General features: G+C 49.2%; 4 protein-coding genes across 4 annotated transcripts; all 4 read right to left on the reverse strand.

Moving 5' to 3' along the window:
• Positions 1-2,651: 2,651 nt before the first annotated feature.
• On the reverse strand, positions 2,652-3,807 carry LOC101753568 (tricin synthase 1). The gene is made up of 2 exons (XM_004973752.4): positions 3,569-3,807; positions 2,652-3,465 (listed from the first exon to the last, which is right to left on the reverse strand). Exons 1-2 carry the CDS (start codon positions 3,653-3,655, stop codon positions 2,815-2,817), a joined length of 738 nt encoding a protein of 245 aa, XP_004973809.1. The 5' UTR covers positions 3,656-3,807; the 3' UTR covers positions 2,652-2,814.
• A 982-nt stretch (positions 3,808-4,789) lies between these two features.
• On the reverse strand, positions 4,790-10,180 carry LOC101763315. Its single transcript, XM_012846872.2, has 6 exons — positions 9,868-10,180; positions 9,714-9,788; positions 6,931-7,248; positions 5,222-5,813; positions 4,945-5,009; positions 4,790-4,849 (listed from the first exon to the last, which is right to left on the reverse strand). Exons 3-6 carry the CDS (start codon positions 7,243-7,245, stop codon positions 4,790-4,792), a joined length of 1,032 nt encoding a protein of 343 aa, XP_012702326.1. The 5' UTR covers positions 7,246-7,248; positions 9,714-9,788; positions 9,868-10,180.
• LOC111257610 (protein ALP1-like) lies at positions 7,294-8,980 on the reverse strand. Its single transcript, XM_022827470.1, has 3 exons — positions 8,307-8,980; positions 7,999-8,227; positions 7,294-7,916 (listed from the first exon to the last, which is right to left on the reverse strand). Exons 1-3 carry the CDS (start codon positions 8,814-8,816, stop codon positions 7,474-7,476), a joined length of 1,182 nt encoding a protein of 393 aa, XP_022683205.1. The 5' UTR covers positions 8,817-8,980; the 3' UTR covers positions 7,294-7,473.
• Positions 10,181-11,832: 1,652 nt separating the features above from the next.
• Positions 11,833-19,625, reverse strand: LOC101753989. The gene is made up of 6 exons (XM_012846640.3): positions 19,296-19,625; positions 18,241-19,130; positions 17,506-17,535; positions 12,851-12,938; positions 12,644-12,723; positions 11,833-12,540 (listed from the first exon to the last, which is right to left on the reverse strand). The coding sequence occupies exons 2-6, from the start codon at positions 19,095-19,097 to the stop codon at positions 11,970-11,972; spliced, it is 1,626 nt and encodes a 541-aa protein (XP_012702094.1). The 5' UTR covers positions 19,098-19,130; positions 19,296-19,625; the 3' UTR covers positions 11,833-11,969.
• Between the last annotated feature and the right edge of the window lie 2,697 nt (positions 19,626-22,322).

Below are 22,322 nucleotides of genomic sequence, written 5' to 3' on the forward strand. Positions count from 1 at the left end.
CCCCCCCCCCCCCCCCCCCCCGGCCCGAAACCGCTGAAAAGGGACGCGCACCACCAGCCCACCAAGCAGGTCAGGGTCAGGCCACCAACCCTCCTACCCTCCGCGACGTGATGCAGATCATCCGCCGGCCTGCCCCCTATGCCCAACGCGCGGGCGCGTAACTGTCGTGTGGGGCGCAGCACGACAGCCGCGCCAGTCGGGGTAGGCCTGGGCAAAAATAACCGAACTAAAAATCGAACCAAAAGAATCGAAAAATTCGGTTTGTTATTAGGTTCCTGATATTAAGGAACCGAAATAACTGAAGAAAATTCAGTTCCTACTCTCGATTAACCGAATTAACCAAAAGAACCGAATTACATGAATTATACTTCACTTACTTGTATTTTGTAAGATTATGTTTGGTTTATGTTTGGTGTTTCATATTTGAACTACTATATATTTTTGTTATATATTTGTGTTACTATACTGCTATTGTTCCTTATAAATTTTACTATTGAAAATGGATATAGTGTTGCATAAATTTATCTTAGAACATATATTTATTGTGTCTTGGCCTCTTCCGAAAAATTTCGGTTAGTTCTGGAACCGAACTGAAATAACCGAAACCGAAATGACCAGTTCTGAAAATTTTTAGAACCGATATGTTTCTATTTTATAAGAACCGAATTTCTTCGCAACCAAGGAACCGAACCGAAAAGCGAATGCCCACAGTCGGGGGCTTGCACAGTAGCAAACTGACCGATCTGAAAACGAGGACGATATACATCAACCTCAATCTATGTCCTGTACCGTTGCTTATTGCGTCCGACAGGTACACGGAGTACGTGTGCAGTGTTTGGTGGCCAAAACGTCGCCATTCTTATTTATTGGCCCCAAAACTTTCTTTATGGTGCTGGTAGATTACTAGCTTTAACACTTATCACATCGAATAGATACTAATTATGAGTATTAAATATTATCTAATTATAAAACTAATTGCACAGATGGAGTCTAATTTACGAGACGAACCTATTAAGGCTAATCAATCCATCATTAGCAAATGGTTACTGTAGCACCACATTGTCAAATCATGGACTAATTAAACTTAATAGATTCGTCTATCATTAGCAAATGGTTAATGTAGCACCACATTATCAAATCATGGACTAATTAGATTTAATAGATGCGTCAAATTAATAGATTTATCTCGCGAATTAGACTCCATTTGTGCAATTAGTTTTGTAATTAGCTCATATTTAGTCCTTCTAATTAGCATCCGAACATATGATGTAACCCTAACTTTAGCACCCCGTATCCAAAATTACTGAAAGTTCGTCTTATAAATAATGGTGGGAATTGTACTAACATCAGCGGCTGCTCATCAGTACAGCCCGGTATCGGCAGTTCGACGCTACGTCCTGGCCACTGCGCTCGTACACTGGTTGGCACTCGGCAGGAGGAGCGCTTGGAAGACGGGTGGGGCAGCAAGTTGTCGGTGTCATCTGCAGCCGTTGGAGCTGAGGCTTTGACCTGGTGACCATATAAAATATTAAAATCTGAATGCACGGCCGTTTCTCCAGTTTATATTAAAAAAAATAAATAAGAACGCAAGGCCGGGAGAGCCAGGGCATGTGCCAAAATCCGCAGAATGCAAATATCCAAGCCTCGGCTCCATGCAATTTGTATGTTCGTGACCGTTTAAACTCGTACGGTCAGCGTCAGACGACCAGAGACGAATGGCTTGCAGCGACCGGATAGCAGCCGTGAGCCGCACCCCCCACCAGACTCTTCGACAGAGACGCGAACCAGACCCTCCCCCTATCGGCCACCGAACTCGCCGTCGGTTTCGAGCTCCAATTTTGGCAATGACCAACCCTGCGGCCACCGCGCTACCGATACCGCTACCACCTACCTACCGGCCGTAGTAGCCCAGGCACGGTGTCACACTCGCTACCACCTACCCACAGGACCATCGACCTAAAACTCCTTGTCACTCAAAACTTCACTGACTTTGCCCACTTGGCGCTGAAAACAGCATGGTTTTCACTGAGTTGGTGACTTTTACATGCAACCACCGAGTTACTAGATGACTCTTATAAATCATTTTGTTCATTTTACATATCTGAATTTCATATGGAATGGATGATGCAGGGATTCCGTTGGTGAATTCAGTGACATCAGTCACGCGCACTTTTGGACCTGCTGTTCTCGATCGGAGATTCCCGAAACTGACGCCACAGAAAGCATCGCCGCCATGCCTCCAAACCTTCGGGAGACCGAGCACCCACCCACCTACTCGCCCAGATGTTCAGTAGACTCTCCGCTGGCCTCGCGCTAGCCGGCATCGAGCTTTGCGCGTCGCCGCCGCCGCCCTCGTCACACCGTTCCTGCAGCAATACGGTCCCGGTTTCACCACTACAGGAGCAGGGCGCAAGCCACCCGCGTCGTCGTTCACTCCCCGTCCTCCCTGCGCACTCGATCGCTTGGGCAGCTCGAGAGCGGTTCTCCTCCCCGGTCATTCTCCAAACCTCCAATCTCTTGCCGCTCCCTCACTCGGGCAGCAGAGTGCTCACCATGTCAGTTTCCCAGCGCTCTGCCCATCCAAATTTCGGACGTCCGATGGCCTTTGCGATTTTGCGTGCTAGAGGGTAGTGCGTAGCTGAACAACATGCTGTTCCAAAAGATCAAGGCGCCATTGTTATTCACTTATTCCAATTTCCAATTCAGGCACCACAACTACGAGGGCCAATATCTGACGCCCACGATTCGGAAGACCGAAATCTTATTGAAACCGCCGCGCGCGCGCGCACGGCCGCCGGCGAGGCCGGCCGGCAATCACGCGACGCGGCGGCAGATGGTGACGCCGTCGGCGATGGTGAGCTGGCACACCTCGACGCGCTCGTCGGCGGCGAGCCTGGCGTTGAGGTCCCGTATGGCGGCCACGATCCGCCGGTCGTGGTCCGACAGCGGCGCGTCGGGCGGCAGCGCCACCGTGCCGCCCCACAGCGTGTTGTCGTACACGATGGCGCCGCCGACGCGCACCAGGCGGAGCAGCTGCTCGTGGTACCGCACGTAGTTGGGCTTGTCGGCGTCGACGAAGGCGAAGTCGAAGGCCCCCACGTTGCCCTCGTCGGCGAGCAGCGCGTCGAGGTGGTCCAGCGCGGGGCCTTCGCGGAAGTCCACCTTGTGCGCGACGCCGGCCTTCTCGAAGAAGGGCCGGCCGAGCTCGAAGTACTCGCGGTTCACGTCTACGGCGATGACCCTGCCGTCGCCGGGGAGGGCGAGCGCCGTAGCCAGGAGAGAGCAGCCGGTGAAGACGCCCACCTCCAGCGTGCTCCGCGCGCCCATCAGCTTGACCAGCATCCCCAGCAGCTGCGCCTCGTCCGGGGGCGTCGCCATGTTCCTCTGCTCGTGCTTGTCGGTGAGGAGGCGCAGCTCGCGCAGGCACTCCGGCTCGTTCGGCAGCACCGTCGTGTCCAGGACGTACTGCACGGCGACCAGCCGCCGGCGACGCGTCAGTGAATCACCATGATCGGCGAGAACGAGGAATCAACGGCCTTGGTCTGGTTTTATTTGTCGTGTGATTTACCTTGTACAGGGCTTGGCTCTTGAGCAGCGTCTTGTTGCTGCTGCCGGTGTTGCTGTGGACGTCCGGTACGCCGCCGCCGGTCGCCATGGCTGGATCGCCGCCTCTCCCTGCAGTTGCCACGGTAGCACAGCTGACGGCGGCTTCGCTCGTTGCGTGCTCTGCTAACTGAATTCCGTGGTGTGCACGTATAAAACCTTATCGTGACCAATAATGCAAAAAAAATGTGTTGGATCCGAAACACGTCCACTCCGTGGTTAAAGCTTACTCTTTTTTTTTAAAAAAAAAAAGCTGGTTAAAGCTTAATCTATTTGGGTGCTCTCTGGTAGACTCCACTACCCACTAGGCCATCTTTGTCTATAATGATGCTTTCTCCATCAAAAAAGTTAATAATGCTTTGAACATATCCATCTTCTGAAAAGGACCTTTACCATCTTTGGCTTGTATAAAGCGAACCCATCAGGTGTACAACTCGCAGGCACATTTATTTGCTTGGCACCTGCCCAGGCGTCCGATTTTGGTCGCTTGGGTTGAGATCCCTACTTGGCCGGCAATCTGCCTGCCAGGTCTCGATCAGGCCCGTGTTGTTATGAATAAATTTTGACCCACCTCTTATTCAATTTTCCTTCTCCACCTCCACCGTCTTTTTTCTTCTTTGTTGTACTCTGATGCCGATGCCCATCCAACAGTTATATCATCTTGCACCATGCCCTTCAACCGCTACAGAAAGATAAATATGAAAAGTAAAGTGCAATATAAAGTATGAAATATAATGTAATAGGCGAAAATCCTAAAGACTTTTGTATATTCAGCCCACGACTTCTATTAGTTCTCATTGGACCCTCTTTCAGGCGTCAAGCTCCTGGAGGGATCACTCTAGGCATGATTGGTTGTGCGCAGGAGGCCGTCCGAAGAACCATCTGGCACCGTTCCGTGCACCAGGGTGCTGTTTGGTTTCCCACCCGCATCATTTACCCATACGGCATGTTCACTTAGGGTGCGTTTGGTTTGTTGAATTTAATGGTTCATGGATAGAATGGTGCATTTTGGATGGGATCATCCCGCACAGGATGGTACACCCACATGTGTTTGGTTGCTTGTATATAAGATGTACAGGTTCATACATGTTCTTGTTTGGTTGGATGGATGTACAAGGTTGGCCTTGGCCTTGGCATTCGCTTCTGCCACTCTAACTAGCTTGGTGGGTAACTAGCTTCTGCCACTCTAACTAGCTTGGCATTCGATGACAGCACTCAGCATAAGAGCAGTCGAGTTCGCAAGATTCTGCCAGACAAATGTCACCTTACATTGAGACAGCTTACATTAATATATCCAAACATGAACAACTTACATTGAGACAACAATATCAGGAGCAGAACCATGAACAACTTCTGCCAGACAAATGTCACCTTCACCAATATTGCAACTGGGGTGTCACCATAACCTCCAATCAAACCAGCACATAGAGCACATAGTTTAAGTAATATGTCTATAATATATCCAAAAGTTCAAATACATAGCTGAACTAAACTGTTTCAAATACATAGCTGAACATGTAATTTTTGTTTATGGAATAGATTAGATGATAACCCAACTAAAAAACCTGTTGAACTAAAAATCTGGAATGTACTCCTTGATATATCGGCCAATCCATACCATTTTGTTTGACACCCGACAACCTGTTGAACACCCTTGCTACTGAAGAATGGTCACATAAGTAAGCATAGTAGTGGACCAAGTAGGCTTCATCGAATCCGGGGACAACCATCAGATTGTCATACAGGTCTTTTGGGAGCTCACTGTCTACAGAAGCAGTAGCCGTTTGCACAATAGCATCTGAGAGTTTTTCAAGGCCACTGAGCAACATATATCCCAAATCATCATCACCACTTATCCTTGCCCTCCTTGTTGGTGGCTGACTGGTTGAAGATTGTCCACCGTCATCAGCACCTATCCTAGCCCTCCTTGCTGCTGGTAGTTTACTAGCTGAAGACTGACCACCAATATTGCTTGACGTTGTGGCTTCACCGTTGTTGCACGATTCCGTGGGAGCTTCACTAGCACATCCTTGTTCATTTGCAGCTCCATTACTTGCCTCCACCTTTTCCAAATCAATGAAATCTGTTCCAAGAGCTTCATTGCTTCCCTTGGCATACTTTCCAGTAGCCATAGCATTGTCAAAAATTGTTTCCATCTCTCGGTAGTGCTCCAATGGTGTGTTTAGGAAGTTGGCATCATCCTTATGATCCTGCTAGGTCCAAAATAAGTAGAACAGTAATATCATAGTGTTTGCTCAAACAACTTAAGTGAACAGAATATAGCTGAGACAGCACACCACATTAAAATGGGGCAGATCCAGAATTGTTGGACGAGGAATTGAACAAAGGACAAGGTTTGAATGTTAAATAGCAAATGATATTCATGTCCAATGGAATCCTAGTGGCAACTGGTAAACTCAGGTCAAAACTGTCTGCTAAGGAATTAACAGATGGATCTGCAACGGCAGAGGGCACCATCATTTCAAAATTAGTTTTCAGGAAAGTACGAGTTTTCAGGTTCATAGAGACCACAAAAAGCATCTACATCTGTCAGGAAACTACGAGTTTTCAGGTTCATAGAGACCCAAGAGCTGATCATCGAGAGCAGACAGGGAAATGGTGAAATCACTATGTACTGTACCAAAACCTCTGAAAAATGTTAGTAGCATCAGAATGGCAAAGGTCTGACAGTTGAAACAATGAGTGCCATAATAAGCCTGCCATTCATTTGTGTGTTCAGCTTTGTTTTACCGATGACCGGCAGCTTCTTGACCAGCTCAATCCAAATGAACACTTGTGCATATAAAACTTACAAGACACTGGATTATTGGACGATTGACCAAGTTACTACTAAGCAATAGTTTATTCATGCAGCTAGTGGTACAAGCTTGTGGGTATTGCAGAGAAAGAAAAAGACTCTGGATAGATTTTTTTTTCCTACCAAGCAAACTGATGTACGCACTAGCCATGACCGTGAGAAGGTCTAATAACCCAATGTTAATCACATTGCAATAATGAGATGGACATGCCAAATACTACAGCATTTTTTTACTTCAGCCATCAGATAAGGACAATAGGTTTGTAGGGTTAGTATCTTGGAACTCTAAAATTTCATTCAGACATGCGTGTTCTCACTGAATCCATTACAAGAGGGAAGGCTAATAATGTGTTTATCAGACGCTATACTAATGGCTAGTAAATCCATTACAATTACATTTCATTCCTCTACTTACTGACAAGCAACAAGAGAGCAAAAATTACTAGAGAGCAGAAAGACAGCACACCACATTAAAATTACTAGAGAGCAGAAATATTATATAATCTTACCTTGATGTATTCTTGGTAGTGACCTGCATCAAGAGTAATTGTGCAAGTATCTTCATCCCAAAGAGCAGCACTGATATTCTGGAGCCTCTTCATCTTTTTATAAAGTTTTTTCCACTTCCTCAGATGGTTACTAACTTGGGTACCAGAAACTTGACAACCCAAACTCCCATTTAAAGCCTTAGCACAACCATTAAGGTGGACTTGCTTGCACACAAAGTTGGTGCGATTGCCATTCCTCACTAGATCAGACAAGTAGGTCAGCACAAATGTTGACATTGCATTGGTCCATTGAATATGGCCCCCAGCAGCATCCATTTCCTACCAAGAAAGTGAAAAAAATATAAGGTAAATTGAATATGGTTCCAACAGCATCGCATTAGTCCATTAAATATGGCTGATAGCAAACAATAGTAAATTGTTGCAAACAATATGTAAATCATAATAAAAATAATCACACCAGTATAATAATTTAAAAACACAAAAGGTTCTAGGTACAAAAAATTGCAAATATTACAAAGTTCTTGTTACATAAGGACACTATATTTAATGGCCATAGTGGTTTTGTCGATCTTGCCACATCCTTTCAGCAATTAGTTGCCTCTTTTCAACCATCAACCTATGGTCATTTGATTGTGCACTAGCTGAAGTATGGGAACTAGGTGTCAATGTGTTCTCCGGCAGAATGAAACAATCAGTGCCTTGAGAAACAACCCAGTTATGGAGGATACAACATGCTATGACAATATCGACTTGAGTAAGGTATGGGAAGAATGGCGTAGCATCATCAAGGACTTTAAATCTTCTCTTGAGTGATCCAAATGCACGTTCTACAGTCACACGTAGAGAGGAATGCCTTAGATTGAATAGCTCCTTCTCATTTTGGACTGGATTGTTTCCCCACTCATTCAAGTGATAGCGCACACCACGAAAAGGTGGCATGAATCCAGGTTTGGCTCCGTATCCCGCATCCACGAGGTAGAATTTTCCTATGATATGAGGAACACAATGCTTGTTTTATTGGTTTTAAGTAAATTAGTGTATGAACACATACAACTATAGTAATATTACCTTCAGGAACTCGTAAGCCACCATTCTCACGCTCTAGGGCATCTGCTAAAACCACAGCATCATGTGCTGTGCCCTCCCAACCAGCCAGAACATAAGTGAATTTCATATCAAAATCTACAGCAGCCATCACATTTTGTGTTGCAAATGACTTTCTACCACGAAAAGCTAGCTCCATTGACTTACTAACCGAGGCCCGTATATGTGTTCCATCAATGGCTCCAATACAGTCCTATTTGTTTAACACGTAAGAAGGATTAGTTCCTAGAAATATAAACCTATCAGCAAGGTATGATTGTCAAGTATCATACCTTAAAGTATGGATCCCATCTAGGGTTGCCTGCGATTTTGGTTGGGGTCTCCAAAGAAGGTGGTTGGATAAGATCATTTCTCAGCTCACCTATGGCATTGAGGACGATTCTAAAGTATCTACTCACTGTTTCACTTGATCTCCCAAAGTTTGTAGCAACTACTCTATTCCTTTCATTGTGTCCAATCGTATGGAGGAACATGGCAACTTGCTCTTCAACAGATACATGTATTGTGTCACAAAGCAACTGTCGTTCCCTTAAAACTTGACACAGTTGAAAGAAAGATGCTCTCTTAAGCCTAATCATATTTGTGCAGGTTGTGTCATCCCGCAAAATTTTATCATTCATGTAGGATATTCTAGCCGCATCCCTTTCCACTAATGGGCCATATGTAATAGGCTCTCTCCTATTCCTTAATCTGGACCGAACATACAGAACAACCATAGAAGCGGCAATATATGTAGCAGCATTGATAAGCAATTTTCTCCTTTTAACTTGCCTCTTGTCCATCTACATGACCCAAAGTAATGAAAAAATATTGCTTAAATAGGGGAAAGATAGGGGAAAATAGGGGAAAGATAGCATATAGGGGAAAGACAGTGTCAGGACAGAACTATTTTATCTACCCCTAAACACAAATGTCCATTCAAAAAGATCTAAACACAATGTCATTATTTCAGAATATAAGAAGCCTAACATGCACTTTATTTCAGAATATAAGAAGCCTAACATGCACATTATTTCAGAATATAAGAAGCCGGCAAGGCCGGACCATGAGTCCATGATGATCCAAAAGCAACTGAAAAACTCCAATTCAGGAATATATTCATTTGTAGGATCCAAAAGGAATATATTCATTTGTATTTTTCTGCAACTCCCATTTGTAGGAGTGTATGGAAGTTACACGCCTTACACCCATTCAGGTGCCCAAAAGTACCTAGAGGATACAAGTAACCTAGAGGATACAACTCCATTATACTCGGAATATATTCATCTAACAAAGAAGCACTCAGTTATTATTGTTTTCTTCTCATTGTGCACTACTTAGAGGCATCCAAGAGCAACATTTGCAATAAGAATTTCAGTGTTACCCTGCATCTCCATGGTCAAGCAAATCTAAACTGACAATAGATGTAACATTCTACCAGAAAAGCAGGCAATTCACATGAACAGAAAAGTAGGCAATTCACATGTAACATTCTACCATGGTGGTTTGAGCAATATCTTTGCCTCCAGGCTTCTAAACTGACCAATTGATAGAAAAGTAGGCAATTCACATGTAACGGAGTTTAATCCAATTGACAGAAAAAAGGAAAGGCATCTAAATTGATAGATCGAGTTTAATCCAACTGACAGAAAAGATGAAATGCATCTAAACTGACAGATCCTAGGATTTGGTCCCCGTACCTTGAATCAGAGAGTAGTCGGCCAAGAACAATCCCTCTACCTCCGCTGCCGCAAACCTTGGTCCAATCTTGGTGCCTGACCCACGCAAACCCATCGATGGACAAGATTAGGGTTCGCGCAACACAAGGGAAAAAGGGGGAACCACGGGTCATACCTTGCCTGGTGGCTGTCGGCGAGGATCTGGTGGCTGCCGGTGAGGATCTGTTTGTGGCCGGCGAGGATCTGGTCTGGGCCGGCAAAGAACAGTCGGGGCCGGCGAAGAGTGGTCGGGGGCTGGCGAAGAGGTGGGGGAGGAGTGGGCTGACGGGCGGTGGACGAGCGGCGGCGTTGGGGAGCCGGCGGCGGACCTATGAGCGACGGCGGCGGGGAAGAAGAGCTGGCGGAGGAGCAGTGGGTCGCAAGAGGCAGAGGAGCGGTGGGTCGCGAGCGCCGTCTCGCGGGTCGCGAGGGGTTGCGCGGCGCGTTCTGGACGCCGCGGTCCGCTTATTTCGGGTGTACGGGATGGTTCAGCATATTTGTGGAATATTCTCTGAGCTGGTACAACCCTATCCAGGATGGTGTGGTACGATTCAATCAACCAAACGCTGGGACAAGGTTCGATCCAGGACGAATTCGTACACGTACGCTGCCATACACCCAACCAAACGCACCCTTAACCGCTCCAGTCATGCATCCCTCCGTCCACATAAATCCGATGCAAGGCAGGCAGATCTGGGACGAGCGTAGGTGATGACGCGTCATGACGATAAAGGCGGGCACAGTTAGGTTACCGTCCTGTTCCCGCGCCACTCCCTCACTCCTATGTGTTCTGTTTGCCATGCTTTCATGCGTTCTAGATTTCAGTCAACCTGGACTAAGATAAATTAGAAGTGTGTCTGCATAGAAAGATGAATTTCCTCTCCTAGGATCCTACCATGACTATGAACCAAACACAACCCTAGGATCGGTGCTAGAACAGTGCATGCCGGTTGCAGGGGAACGTGAAAACAGATTGGTTAGCAGTGACGGCGCGATAGCTGCCGGAGAAGAAGACGGGCAGGCGGACGAGGCTAGCACTTAGCGCCAACGCTAGGGAGAAGAAGCGCGCTTGAGGTTTAAAGCGAAGACAAGGACCGCAAGATCGAAGCGAACACCATGTTCATGCGTGTGGAGAAGGGAGCCGGATTCAGTGACTTTACTCAATGAAGTCACGCTGCAACTTTGCCTCCATCTGCAGCGTTCATTCTCAATCTAACGCCTCCATCCTTTCCCAACGAAAAGGATCCAGCGGCCAGTGACTTGTCCTCGCAATCGTCTTCCTCGGCTTGCTTCATCCCGCACGCGGGATCACGATCCCCAATCCGTGCGCGAACGTGCGCTACGCCGCCCTCCGTGCCGCCCCGCCGCCAGCCCCTGCATGCAGTGCTGCTCGAGCTCTCCCGCCACCGTGGATGCCAAAGGAGACGAAGGTCCACACCATCAGTTACGGCGCCTGGATCAGCTAGCGCTGGAGGTCACCATCTGCGCAAGGATCGGCCTCCACAGGACAACTTGTTGTATTGTATTTTTTTTTTTGAAATAAAGCAGGAGCACTGCTGAACTTGTTGTATTGTAATCTTATTTGCTCGTTGCCATATTTTATAGCCGTGTACACTTATACTATTGATCTGGCTAATCATTGCATCATTTCATTCTGTTTCCTGAGAGAGCTGGACGCACCGGCCACGATGAGGACTCGACGCCTCGGTGTTATCGAGGAGGTGGTGCCAGCGCTTTGGCGCCGACGATCAGCACCATCCTCTCGGCTGCCTGCTCCTTCCACTTCTCTCCTTCCTCTTCCCTGGCTGGTGCGATGTACATGACTGGGGCGGGGCTGGGCGGGAGGGCAGCGCAGCACGCGCTCGCGGGCGAAATGGGAAGCAGCCGAGCGAGATCTCGCCTGCACGAGAAAAACGAGTGGAGGGCGGCGCAATGCATGTTCACATAAGGATTGGGGATCGAGATCGGGATCGGCTGATCCTGGCTGCGCGGAGCGAGCCGAGGAAGGCCACTGCGCTGCACAGCCGCATAGGTCACTGGCTGCTGGACCCTTGTGCTTGGGAAATTAGGGAGGCGTTGGATCGAGAACAGACGCGGGAGATGGAGGCAAAGTTGCAGCGTGACTTTATTGAGTAAAGTTACTCGATCCGGCTCCGTGGAGAAGAGCATCGATATCCGTCGTCCTTTCGTACCCTCTACTTTCACTGAAACACACATTCAAAACCCATGCTTTGCAGCTCAGACGACGCGGCGGCAGAGCGTGATGCCGTCGGCGACGGGGAGCTGCACGGCCTCGACGCGCGTGTCGGCGGCGATCCTGGCGTTGAACGCCCTGATGGCCTCCCGGACCTCCCGGTCTTTCTCCGTGAGCGGCGCGTCGTCGGGCATCGCCACGGATCCGCCCCAGAGCGTGTTGTCGTAGGCGATCACGCCGCCGACGCGCACCAACCGCAGCAGCTGCTCGTGGTAGTTGCCGTAGTTCCCCTTGTCCGCGTCGACGAACGCGAAGTCGAAGGCGCCGGCGTTCCCCTCGTCGGCGAGGAGCGCGTCCAGGTGGCCCAGCGCGGGGCCCTCGCGGAAGTCGACCTTGTGCGCGACGCCGGCCTTCTCGATGACGGGGCGGCCGAGGTCGTAGTACTCGCGGCTGACGTCGATGGCCACGATCCTGCCGTCGTCGGGGATGGCGAGCGCCGCGGCGAGCACGGAGCCGCCGGTGAAGACGCCGACCTCGATGGTGTTCCGGGCGCCCATCACCTTGAGCAGCAGCGACAGCAGCTGCTCCTCGTCCGGCGGCGACAGCATGAACCCACTGTCAAAGCATCGCAACGCAAACTCCAATTTCAATCCCACCAAGATCCAAATTCCAAAGAGAGAGAAAGAGGAATCGATCGTGCGCGCGGGCGGGGCCGTACTAGGCGTGCTGCTCGGTGATGTGGCGGAGCTCGCGCAGGTGCTCGTTCTCCCGCGGGTACACCATCGTGTTGAGCATGTACTGGAGCCCATCCATGGCGATTTCGCAACAGCATCAGGATCAGATCATCAGGCGTCCACGCGACATCGTATGAGGAAGATGCAGAAGTCTCGACAGGTATGTAACTGAGAAACGGCAGCGGACGCACCTCGTAGAGGGCTTCGTTCTTGAGGAGCGTCTTGGTGCTATCGTTGGTGTGGATGTTCTTCACCTCGCCGTCCGCCGCCATGGCCGTGCTCCTCGCGCCCTGCGCTACCTGCGTGCCCTGCGTGTCAGGAGACAGGAGGCAGTGCTCTCTACACTCTACTAGCCTACTACTATATATCAACGCCAATAGGGAACTCTGTTCCAAATGGGTTCGGCGGCATCACCATCACACGCACAACAGCAGGTGGAGCCCAAGTGGTGGCTGATCCGCTCGCTGCTGAGTGCTCGCATGACATCGGCATTGGCGCATTGCTCCGTCGCCCCTCCTCCGTCCGAAGGGGCATGATGCGCCTTGTCGGACCTGGCAGCCTTTTGACGGTTGCGTTGGCGTGCGTGCTTCCCGGCTGGAGCTGGATAAGTTTTTTTTTTCTTATTTGGTTTTCCTACAAAAAGTGTCGTGAAAAAGTTTCCCCCCTCCACGTTCTACTCGAGCCTGCGCATCCGGTGGGCCAAAACATCGTCCTTATGGGCCTCCACTATACGGTGGGCCAAATTCAAGGTTCTCCCGAGAAAACGAGTCGCTAAATTCGCGCGGGCTTGGTGGTGTTGTTTCCGGTTGTCTCCAGCACATTACGTCCCGTGACTCTGAGGGTCAGTCACTCGGTCCCGTCCCCCTAAAAAAAAAAAGGGTCATTCGGTCCCGTCAGTTGCAGCCGGAAAAAAAAGAACACCTGTGTTCTGTCAGTTCTGAGTTCTCAACTGGTGCATGGACATTGCGCAATGGATAGCAGCGTGGAGATAACTGTCCGGCAGTTGCCGTCTGCCAACGTGCCTGTTTGGCCTGTCAACGTAGGCAGCACTGTGGATTCCGATGGCAGCACGTTGGCCATGAACGCCGACAAGCTTAAACCCGGTTTGGTAGAGCTCCATTAGGAGCTGAACCTTTGACTGAAGTGATTCTAGTTTGGTAGAGCTACATTAGAAACTGATTCTTCTTTGACTGAAGTGATTCCGTAGCTGAAAGTGAAGTGTTTTTTGTTATTCTTTAGCATAAAATTTTAAAATTAGGATGGACAATCAATTTACAAAATTAGAAGAAATTATTTTTTCAACTTCCAACCTCTTATTTCATTTCAGAGAATCTTAAAGCGGCAAATACACCCTTAGTTCCGGCAAAAGGAGAGCACCTGAGAGCAGCATAGGCAAAGCGAGAGGTTCCAAATGCTAACCTTGCGCGCGCTGTGGATTCCGACGGCGCCTCGCGCCGGCGACTCAGGCCGCCAGCTGCTGCGGCGGCGCCGGCCGTCGAATGGCCGCCGCGTCGTCGCCGCCGCGCGCACCCAGCTGATCGGTGCCAGGCCGACCGCGGTGGTGCCGGCGGCCATGTACATGTTGCCCCGCGCCGGCGGCTGGCTGGTGTTGCGAATGGCGAGTTGGCGACTAGCTCCGGCGATGGCTTTCGGGCACGCACGCCGTGGGAGCTGGTTCGTTCTTATCTCCTTCTCTCGGTCACACCACCATCCTTTTAATTGGGCCGAATGAGCTCTGCCACAGTCTCCTTCATCCTCTCTGCTACGTCGTCGAGGCTCGTTAGATTTTACAAAGAAACTGTGGCCCGATAGGGAGGCCTCAGTCCCCACTCCCCACCACCAGCACGCCCACAAACGAGAAAACCGAGCCAGAGCTGAGTGAGCCCGCCAGCTTACGAGTTTTCCTTTTCCTTCTGTCCTTTTTCCGAATCTATCACTATTGGGTTTTTTTCTTGATTTATTATGATTTTTTGTGGTTTTCTATTGGGCAAAGTTGAAGAATTATCGAGTGACTTTTTTTATATAAACCAATAGTGATAGATTCGGAAAGTAGCTGGGCTCTCCTTCACGTACTTCGTCAGGTACATGGGCCGCAGATGGACCACTAACCGCGGCCGTGTGGGTACGGCAGAGCCCACCTTGATGGGTCCATGTCCGAGGCGTTCAAGGGACTACTAACTAGGAATCCTGTTTAGTACCATACTGCCGCGCGGAGAAGAGTTTTAACAGAAGAAGGCAATAAAACTAAAGGGAAGCAAACAATGCAACTCATACCTTTCTCGGCCTTTTGGCTAAGATCAAGTGTAGTATCTGTTCTTATCAGTTTAATATCTGATATGTGAGGCACCGCCTCACAAATGATATTAAATTTATTTTTTATGGGGGAGGATCTTGATGATGGCTTGCCATTTGGGTCCTCAAGCGTCGCTCGAGCGTTGCACTACAGCTTGAGCTTGGCGCGCCCCAACCAAACCAATTCTCAAATATTTTGACCCAACCAATTATCTTGAGGGATTTTTATTTTTGTAATGATCTCAAGTTTAGCTTAACAGTACATGTTCCAATACCATGCATTGCTGGTCAAGGATAATGAAAGGTTAGGTTTGCCAAACCTACTGTACCCCCATCGCCCATGTGTGACTGTCAGATTCTGCTCAGATTCTGCTGGGAGATACAAATTCCTTCCAGACTCATGACACAAACGTATAGGAGGCTAGGAGCTCAACAAGATTCATGACTAGCCATATGCTCTCGCTTCATGATTGTTTTGCCTCCTCTGAAATCCTTTCATCAAGGCTGCAAGACCATCCGCCTACAAATACTGCAAATCGTCATCACTCATCAGAATCCCAGTCGCACAAGCATTGCGTTGTTGCCACGTCGACCAGTCATCTGAGCGTCCAGCAGCAACAATGGCCACCAGGGTTGTGCTCTTCACGCTCGCCGTCGTTCTGCTCCTCGCAGCCGGCGAGCTCCCCGTACCTGTCAGCGGCGAAGAGCCCGCGCGCCTGGATCCCACCTCGGAGCAGCAGCAGAGGAGCGAGGGTGCCATGCCTGGTGAGTAACTTGCCCCCCTTCTTCGATTTTCTCCTTCTACAAGCGCCTGGTCAAGCGTTGTTGATCAAGAACCGTATGCTTGCTAGTCCCGGTTGCAGGCGGCACCTCCGCCGGCGACGTGGAAGAGGACAGTAAGGCCTACATCGTCGGGCGGCCGCTGATCAAGGTTCCGCCGAGCAGCCCTTGCCGTGCCAAGGCCATCCGCTGCTGAGAGGACTTCTCCATCGTTGCTGAGCTACCTTGGTTCCAGCTTGCCACTCCCATCTCCCCGGGGAAAATTTGACCAGTAAATAAAAAATAGTGCGTGTGCAGATGTCGCCACCTTATTGGTGAACTTTTTTATTTTTGGGATGTATCCTATGATGAACTTTGTGAACCATCTTTGAGCACTACGTACTCACAGTCTTACAATCGAATCCGAAGCACCCCAAAACTTTAACAAACTACGTAGATCAACTGCTCTAGTGCTCAACCCAGCTAGACCTGTAACCTGTGGCGCACCCGTCACCGGCCAGACCTGCTGCGAGCCACGGCGGCCGCCGGCTGATCACTGCTCACCCTCTCGTAGTCCCGTCGCGCCGCCAGTCCGCAAAGTAGTTGGGCTTTGCAGGTATATGGGCCGCCTCTGGCCCACCAACGCCCCGTCGTGGTTGGTACGGCAGAGCCCACCTGTTTGTCCATGCCCGAGGCGGACAGGGTCTCAGGGATAGTACTAATCCTGTTTCATTTTGTACCATACTGCTGCTTGAGAAGAGTTTTATCACATTGAAGGCAATGAGGGCAAATACATTGCTACACGTCAGCGGTCTTGTAAGTCGTCTCATGCAGTGTCACGTGATGTGGAGGAGAGAGAGCGAGGAAAGAGAAAGAGGTCGTTGCTTCGCGAAACAACCACCTCATGAGCTAAATTGTAGGACTACGAGACAACTTAACAACCATTGTATGAGTTATTGTTGCCATGCAACTCATAATATTTTATTTTTCTTATGCACAAATTAAGGAATTATATACCACTACTAAACAACTTATAGGACAACCCATTGTACGTGTTGCCTATTGAATCGTCTCAAAATTACGTGTCAATGCATGAGACCGCCTATTAGACGACACCAATGTACTTGCCCTAGAACTACAGGGCACCATGTTCGAGGCGTTCAAGGGACGGTACTAACTACTAATCCTGTTTAGTACCATACTGCCGCGCGGAGAAGTGTTTTAACAGAAGAAGGCAATAAAACTAAAGGGAAGCAAACAATGCAACTCATACCTTTCTCGGCCTTTTTACTAAGATCAAGTGTACTCCAACAAAACCTATTCTCAAATATTTTTGCTTGACCAATTATATTTTTAAATATATTACGAGATTATTTATTTTAGTGAGGGAAGATCTGGATAATGACCTGTCATTAGGGTCCTCACGTGTTGCTTGCGCTTTGCACTACAGCTCGAGCTTGGCGCGTCCTAACCAAATCTTTTCTGAAATATTTTTGCCCGTCCAATTATATTCCTTAATATTCAATATGCTGTGATCGACTCGATTTTAGCTTACAAATTCATCCTCTTCTCTGGTGCCAATCCATCCTCTCTCGTTGTCACGTAGTAAAACTTGTATTTCAGAGTAAGGAACTTATCATGTCGACTGAATAATGACACCTAAAGTTTGGTGCCAAACCTACTTTTACTGTACCCATCGCTCATGTGTGACTGTCAAGTTCTGCTGGGAGATACAAAGTCCTTCCAGATCCGTGATAACACGCGTATAGGAGCTCAACAAGGATCATCCGATGACTTAGCCATGTCCTTTTTGATTGTTTGCCTCCTCTGAATCGTCTCATCAAGACAGTGAGAACCATCCACCTAGTGACGATCGAGCTTTTCTTTATCAGTGAACCCCCCCCCCCCCCCCCCCCCTCTTTTATGATATACCCAGTGACGAGCTTGTCCGAGTAGACAGTAGAGTGAGGGACTTGAGACTTGGTGAACATGGAAGTAATTCTCCTCCTCCATGATGCCTGGCAATTTGTAACTGATCAAATGAAGCATTCCAAACATTTGCGTGTCATCTTCTCCACATATCTGCTGCCGAACAAAACTCAAGTTCATTTTTTGAAATGAACTGAACAGGAGAGCTGCCGATTATATAAAAAGAAGATGACGAAACAACAAATAAAAAAAACAACACAAACATCGGCAGGTTGGATTGGATCATTAACAGCACCACGCCATCGTACTCAACTAAACAACTCAACATCACAAACTCAAGTTCACTTCTCTAAACAAATCTACAGACTACAAAGCATATGCTTACAAATAAACGAAAACTACTCAAACATCTCTGAACACTCCGTACTTACAGTTTTACAGTCTCATCCAAAAACCTAACGAACTAACAGCCACCAACTCTAGCTCGCTCACCGTCACCGGCTAGACCTGCTGCGCAGCCACGGCCGCCGGCGCCGGCTGATCGTTGCTCACTCTCCCGAACGCCGCCGCCCCGTCCTTCTCCCCGGCTTCCAACTCCAGCGCCTCCAGAATCTCATCGAGGACGCGGCCCCCGTCCTCGGATAGCTGCTCCATGGCCCGCTCGAACAGCGCCACCAGCTCCGGGTCGAACAGCGCGTGTTCCTGCTGCTGTTCACCGTGATTCTGATCTCCTCCGTGCTCGGCGGGCACCTCCGGCGCCGTCCCGAACTTGGGCGTGACGTAGGAGCCCGGCGAGAAGGTCTGCCCGCCCTGGCGCAGCCAGTCCCGCAGGCTGCCGGACTTGGAGAAGTCGAACGCCGCCGGCACCTTCAGCTCGCCCAGCTGCCGCGCCCTCGCCCGCCTCCTCGCGCCGGCGGCCTCCGTCTCTTCTCCCTGCCCCGCGGGGTCTCCTTGCCTGGACGAGCCGCCGCTGCTCTCGGCGGCGTCGGCCGTCGCTGCCGCCGCGGCTCTTGGCTCCTCTAGCTCCGCGGCGCGCTCCGACGAGCCGCCCTGCGTCACCAGCGCGTCGAACTCCTCCACCGTGCGGAAGCTCCTCGCCCTCCCGGCAGCGGCGCCATCTGAGATGCACAGAGCCGGCGACCTGTCGCCATCCTTGCGATCGCTCTGCTCCACGGCGTTCTCCTCCTCCAGGCCGGCGAGCAGCTCCGACACATTGATCGTCTCGATCTTTGCAGCCGGCTCGGCCACTGCCGCCGCCGGGCTCTGCTCGGGCTCCTTGGCCTTCCTGGCCGTCGAGTTGGACGCGCAGAGGAGGGCCAGGAACTGGTCGCCGTTGCTCTTGGAGCTGGACAGGATGATCTCCTCGATCACGTTGCTCCTCTGGAAGCTGTGGCCCAGGCTCCCCTTCTCCTGATAGCTCCCTGATTTCGCCAGGATCTTGGAAGAGACGCACCCCATCTCTTCCAGTCAGCTCTGTCTCTCCAAAAGAATCTGAAACATTGGACAGGGCTGTTCAAATCACGCTTCTACCGATACGTCTGTGTTTGTTATCCTACTGTTCTATATGATCACAAACTCTGCATCTTCTCGCTAAGGAGAAACTGAAATCATCTGAACAAGATCAAATAAAAACGAAGAAGAAATTCAGACGCTTACCTGATGATATGGCTGTCAGAGCTGAGAATCACGGCGCCTTCCTCCTCGGTTCTTGAAATGACACCGGGCAGTGTGCAATTTGTACTAGAAACAATTGATTAGCAGGAAGACTTAACACAACAACACATGCAGAGATCCAATCATGGGTGGCTAATGGTTAGAAAACTCGAGGTGGCAATGGGATGGAGAGTTGCAAACGGAAGAGGATCGTGGGCTCTGAGTCAACAACTGATTTTTTATGGAATCAGAGAATGGTGGCCTTCTTACCAGGAGCACCCACCAACCCATCCATGTTTGAACGCCTGGACATTGTTTAGCAGGCGCTGGGAGTAGCCTCGGCTTCTGATGGTTATTGCATCACTGCCATGCAAGTGTGTGGTTCCTGTAGATGTGATCGTATTTGCGTCCAACTTTGGAATTAAGACGGTCTACGGAGCTCACTGTCCGTTTATAAGAGATGGAACAGTCAATGGTCGTCGTTCTAGATTGTGATCCTCCTCGATGTATCAGTTTTTGGGCCAAAATTGATGGATAACATGCATGAGGAGACTTTTGCACGGAGTAAGCTTTAGGCTCCTTCGGAACAAATGAATTTTGGAGGAATCAAATCCAAAGAAATAACTTCTAGAACTGCCATTTAGACGACGGAATTGGTGCAAATGAATTCTCACAGGAGCCCAAAACTCGTTTACCTATGAACCTTCCCGAACACCTTGAGTAATTCTTAGTTTTCCACTCCGTAGCATGATTCATGCAACTCCAGTTTCCTACGTTTAGAGAATCTTAGATTTCAAGATCCTAAGATTTGTTTACTGGAAGTACTTTTCAATGAAAGCTGGTTACTCAAGCGTGAAGAAATGTTTTCGTTAGGTGACCAGATCAGTCGCAATTCATCCAATCTACGGCAGTAGTTTCGGAGAAAAATTAGCTCAGCTGGATCTTTCAGGTTAAAATGGCATCACAGATACCTCTCCATTTCAGTACCCGGTGCATATAGGCTATTAAAATGTGTTTGAGAAGCTTAACGTTGTAAGCCAGTTGTAACCCATGATGTCGATAGATAGTGTCTATACTGCCACATAATCAAAATATCACTTTAGACATTACACTCTACAACCTATAATTTCTTAGTATGGATCCTTAATAAATTTATCATCTCTCCCCTCAACCAATCATATTTGTTACTCATCAATTACGAAGACACCATTTTCTCCCAATCCAAAATTTGACAATATTTTATGCATAGATTCTCGTGTTGACACTGAGTCTTGCATGAGATGCAGTTTCTTACTCTTTCCATTCTCTCTCGTTTAATATAGTACCACACAAGCTAAAAGTCCTAAGTGGCAATAGAATTAGTGCTATATCCTAATTGAAGGGTTGGGGCTGCCCTAACTAAACCATCCTAGTTGAAGGGTTGGGACCTAACTAATTCTTCTGAATCAGTTACGCTAGGGGTAAGGGTATTCCGTATTCAATACAGGACGCAATGCGTGGTAATTCGTAATCTCTGCTACTATTTGACTGGATGGGATTACCATGTAAGCAGGGCGATCCGCCGTGTTTGACCGGGGAGACATCACTCAGCAGCCGAGCAGCGTCAGTATCAAACTAATCTATAGGTCAGTCTGAGTGGCATCCTTGGGGTTTCTGCCTGAAACGTGGGCGGTGTGCGTTTGCATTTGCCACCGAATCACCCGTGGGCCCCGCAAGAAGAAAAGCATGAAGCGCCGCGAGAGAGAGAACGGCCCGAACGGGGAAGAAGGCTGGAAAAAGTCCGCCGCGTGGCGGGAGGCGCACTTGGACCTGTCTACGGGGCCCACATACTCATCCACCGTCCGTTATTGCTCCAACGGCCAAGGATCTCCCGAGGTTGTTGGAAAGCCGGATTCCTACGTGGGAACTTTTGATGCTGCTTTTATCGCCCACGAAACGAGTCAATTTTTGCGTGTAGCATTTTCAACGCTTCTACGAAATTTCACGCTGAAGTTTTACGGAACAAACACAGGTCGACCAAGTAAGTAGACTTACACATTCGAAATCGGAGTTTGTAATTCGAAAGAGATTTGTTCGACGACACCCGTGCATCGAACCATCACGAAAACTGCTACGGAGAGTTTGGGGAGATTTGCTCGTGCAGAAGCTGACAAATCCCGCGGCCCACGAAGCGCCGATCAGATTTCGAAAACGGGAGGCGATAAGCGCGTACGCAAGGATCGGAGGATGTTAAGTAAGGTTAATCATTGGTTTTAGGCTAATGAAGGATAGGGTAGCCACGTATGGACGAGTAGAAGCAGCCTCCGAGACAGCAGCAGCGCCATCGGCAGCCTCCTCAAATGGAGCGACCTCTTTTTCGCGCATTCCGATGCAGACGAGCTGTTCAAGGCGCTTCCTAATCCACCTTTGGTTTCCTAATCACAGCTCTCAAAGGTTCCAAATGTTTGTAGTGTAGTAGTAATTTTTTTAGCAAAAAAATGTTTGTAGTGTAGTGTGCGTTACACACATTCTCTCTCTCTCACCCACACACATGGTCTCCTTTTCTTTTCTTTTGGGCGTGCTGGTATCCCCTTGGTAAGGCCCATTATCTATTCTTTTTCCGTGGACATTTTAGCCCATTCGGAGATCGACCAGGCCCAGCACGGCGGCGGGCGGCACTCGGTTGAAGCAGGCTTAAAGCCCATGGAACGGATGCCGTCAGCGACGCGGCGCGGGGGTGGGGGGGGGGGGGGGGGGGGGGGGGGAGACTCTGGCACTGGCCTTGAATCTTGATGCAGCTGGGCTCAACGGTCGAGTGGGCAGCTCCCAATCGGGGGCATCAACGTGGGTTTGCGTCAGATGTCAGCAAGAAACAATGAGCGCGACTCATGTGCTCCGTGCGCGCCCATCTCCATCTGCTAATGGAAGATGAAAGAGAGATAAACCTGCTACCAAGCATTGCATAATTACCGATCCGCTGCGCCGCCTGGGATCTGCTTCGGAATATCGAATGATGATCACTTGCATTTTTAACGAGGGTTGCTTTACGCT

This window comes from Setaria italica, chromosome VI, assembly GCF_000263155.2.
Source record: "Setaria italica strain Yugu1 chromosome VI, Setaria_italica_v2.0, whole genome shotgun sequence".
Classification (NCBI taxonomy): Eukaryota; Viridiplantae; Streptophyta; class Magnoliopsida; order Poales; family Poaceae; genus Setaria; species Setaria italica.

Bases quoted from the DNA above. Each gene is read 5' to 3' on its own strand.
- LOC111257610 (XM_022827470.1), bottom strand. From the start codon at position 8,816: ATGGACAAGAGGCAAGTTAAAAGGAGAAAATTGCTTATCAATGCTGCT. The intron at 8,228-8,306 runs GTATGATACTTG...TTAAACAAATAG, and splicing joins GATGGGATCCATACTTTAAG to GACTGTATTGGAGCCATTGA. The intron at 7,917-7,998 runs GTAATATTACTA...CTCATATCATAG, and splicing joins TGGCTTACGAGTTCCTGAAG to GAAAATTCTACCTCGTGGAT.
- LOC101763315 (XM_012846872.2), bottom strand. From the start codon at position 7,245: ATGGATGCTGCTGGGGGCCATATTCAATGGACCAATGCAATGTCAACA. The intron at 5,814-6,930 runs GTAAGATTATAT...TGGACCTAGCAG, and splicing joins ACTACCAAGAATACATCAAG to GATCATAAGGATGATGCCAA. The intron at 5,010-5,221 runs GTATGGATTGGC...GTTTGATTGGAG, and splicing joins GTCGGGTGTCAAACAAAATG to GTTATGGTGACACCCCAGTT.
- LOC101753568 (XM_004973752.4), bottom strand. From the start codon at position 3,655: ATGGCGACCGGCGGCGGCGTACCGGACGTCCACAGCAACACCGGCAGC. The intron at 3,466-3,568 runs GTAAATCACACG...GTCGCCGTGCAG, and splicing joins AGAGCCAAGCCCTGTACAAG to TACGTCCTGGACACGACGGT.
- LOC101753989 (XM_012846640.3), bottom strand. From the start codon at position 19,097: ATGGGGTGCGTCTCTTCCAAGATCCTGGCGAAATCAGGGAGCTATCAG. The intron at 12,724-12,850 runs GTGCGTCCGCTG...GATGGGCTCCAG, and splicing joins AGAACGAAGCCCTCTACGAG to TACATGCTCAACACGATGGT. The intron at 12,541-12,643 runs GTACGGCCCCGC...ATGCTTTGACAG, and splicing joins ATCACCGAGCAGCACGCCTA to TGGGTTCATGCTGTCGCCGC.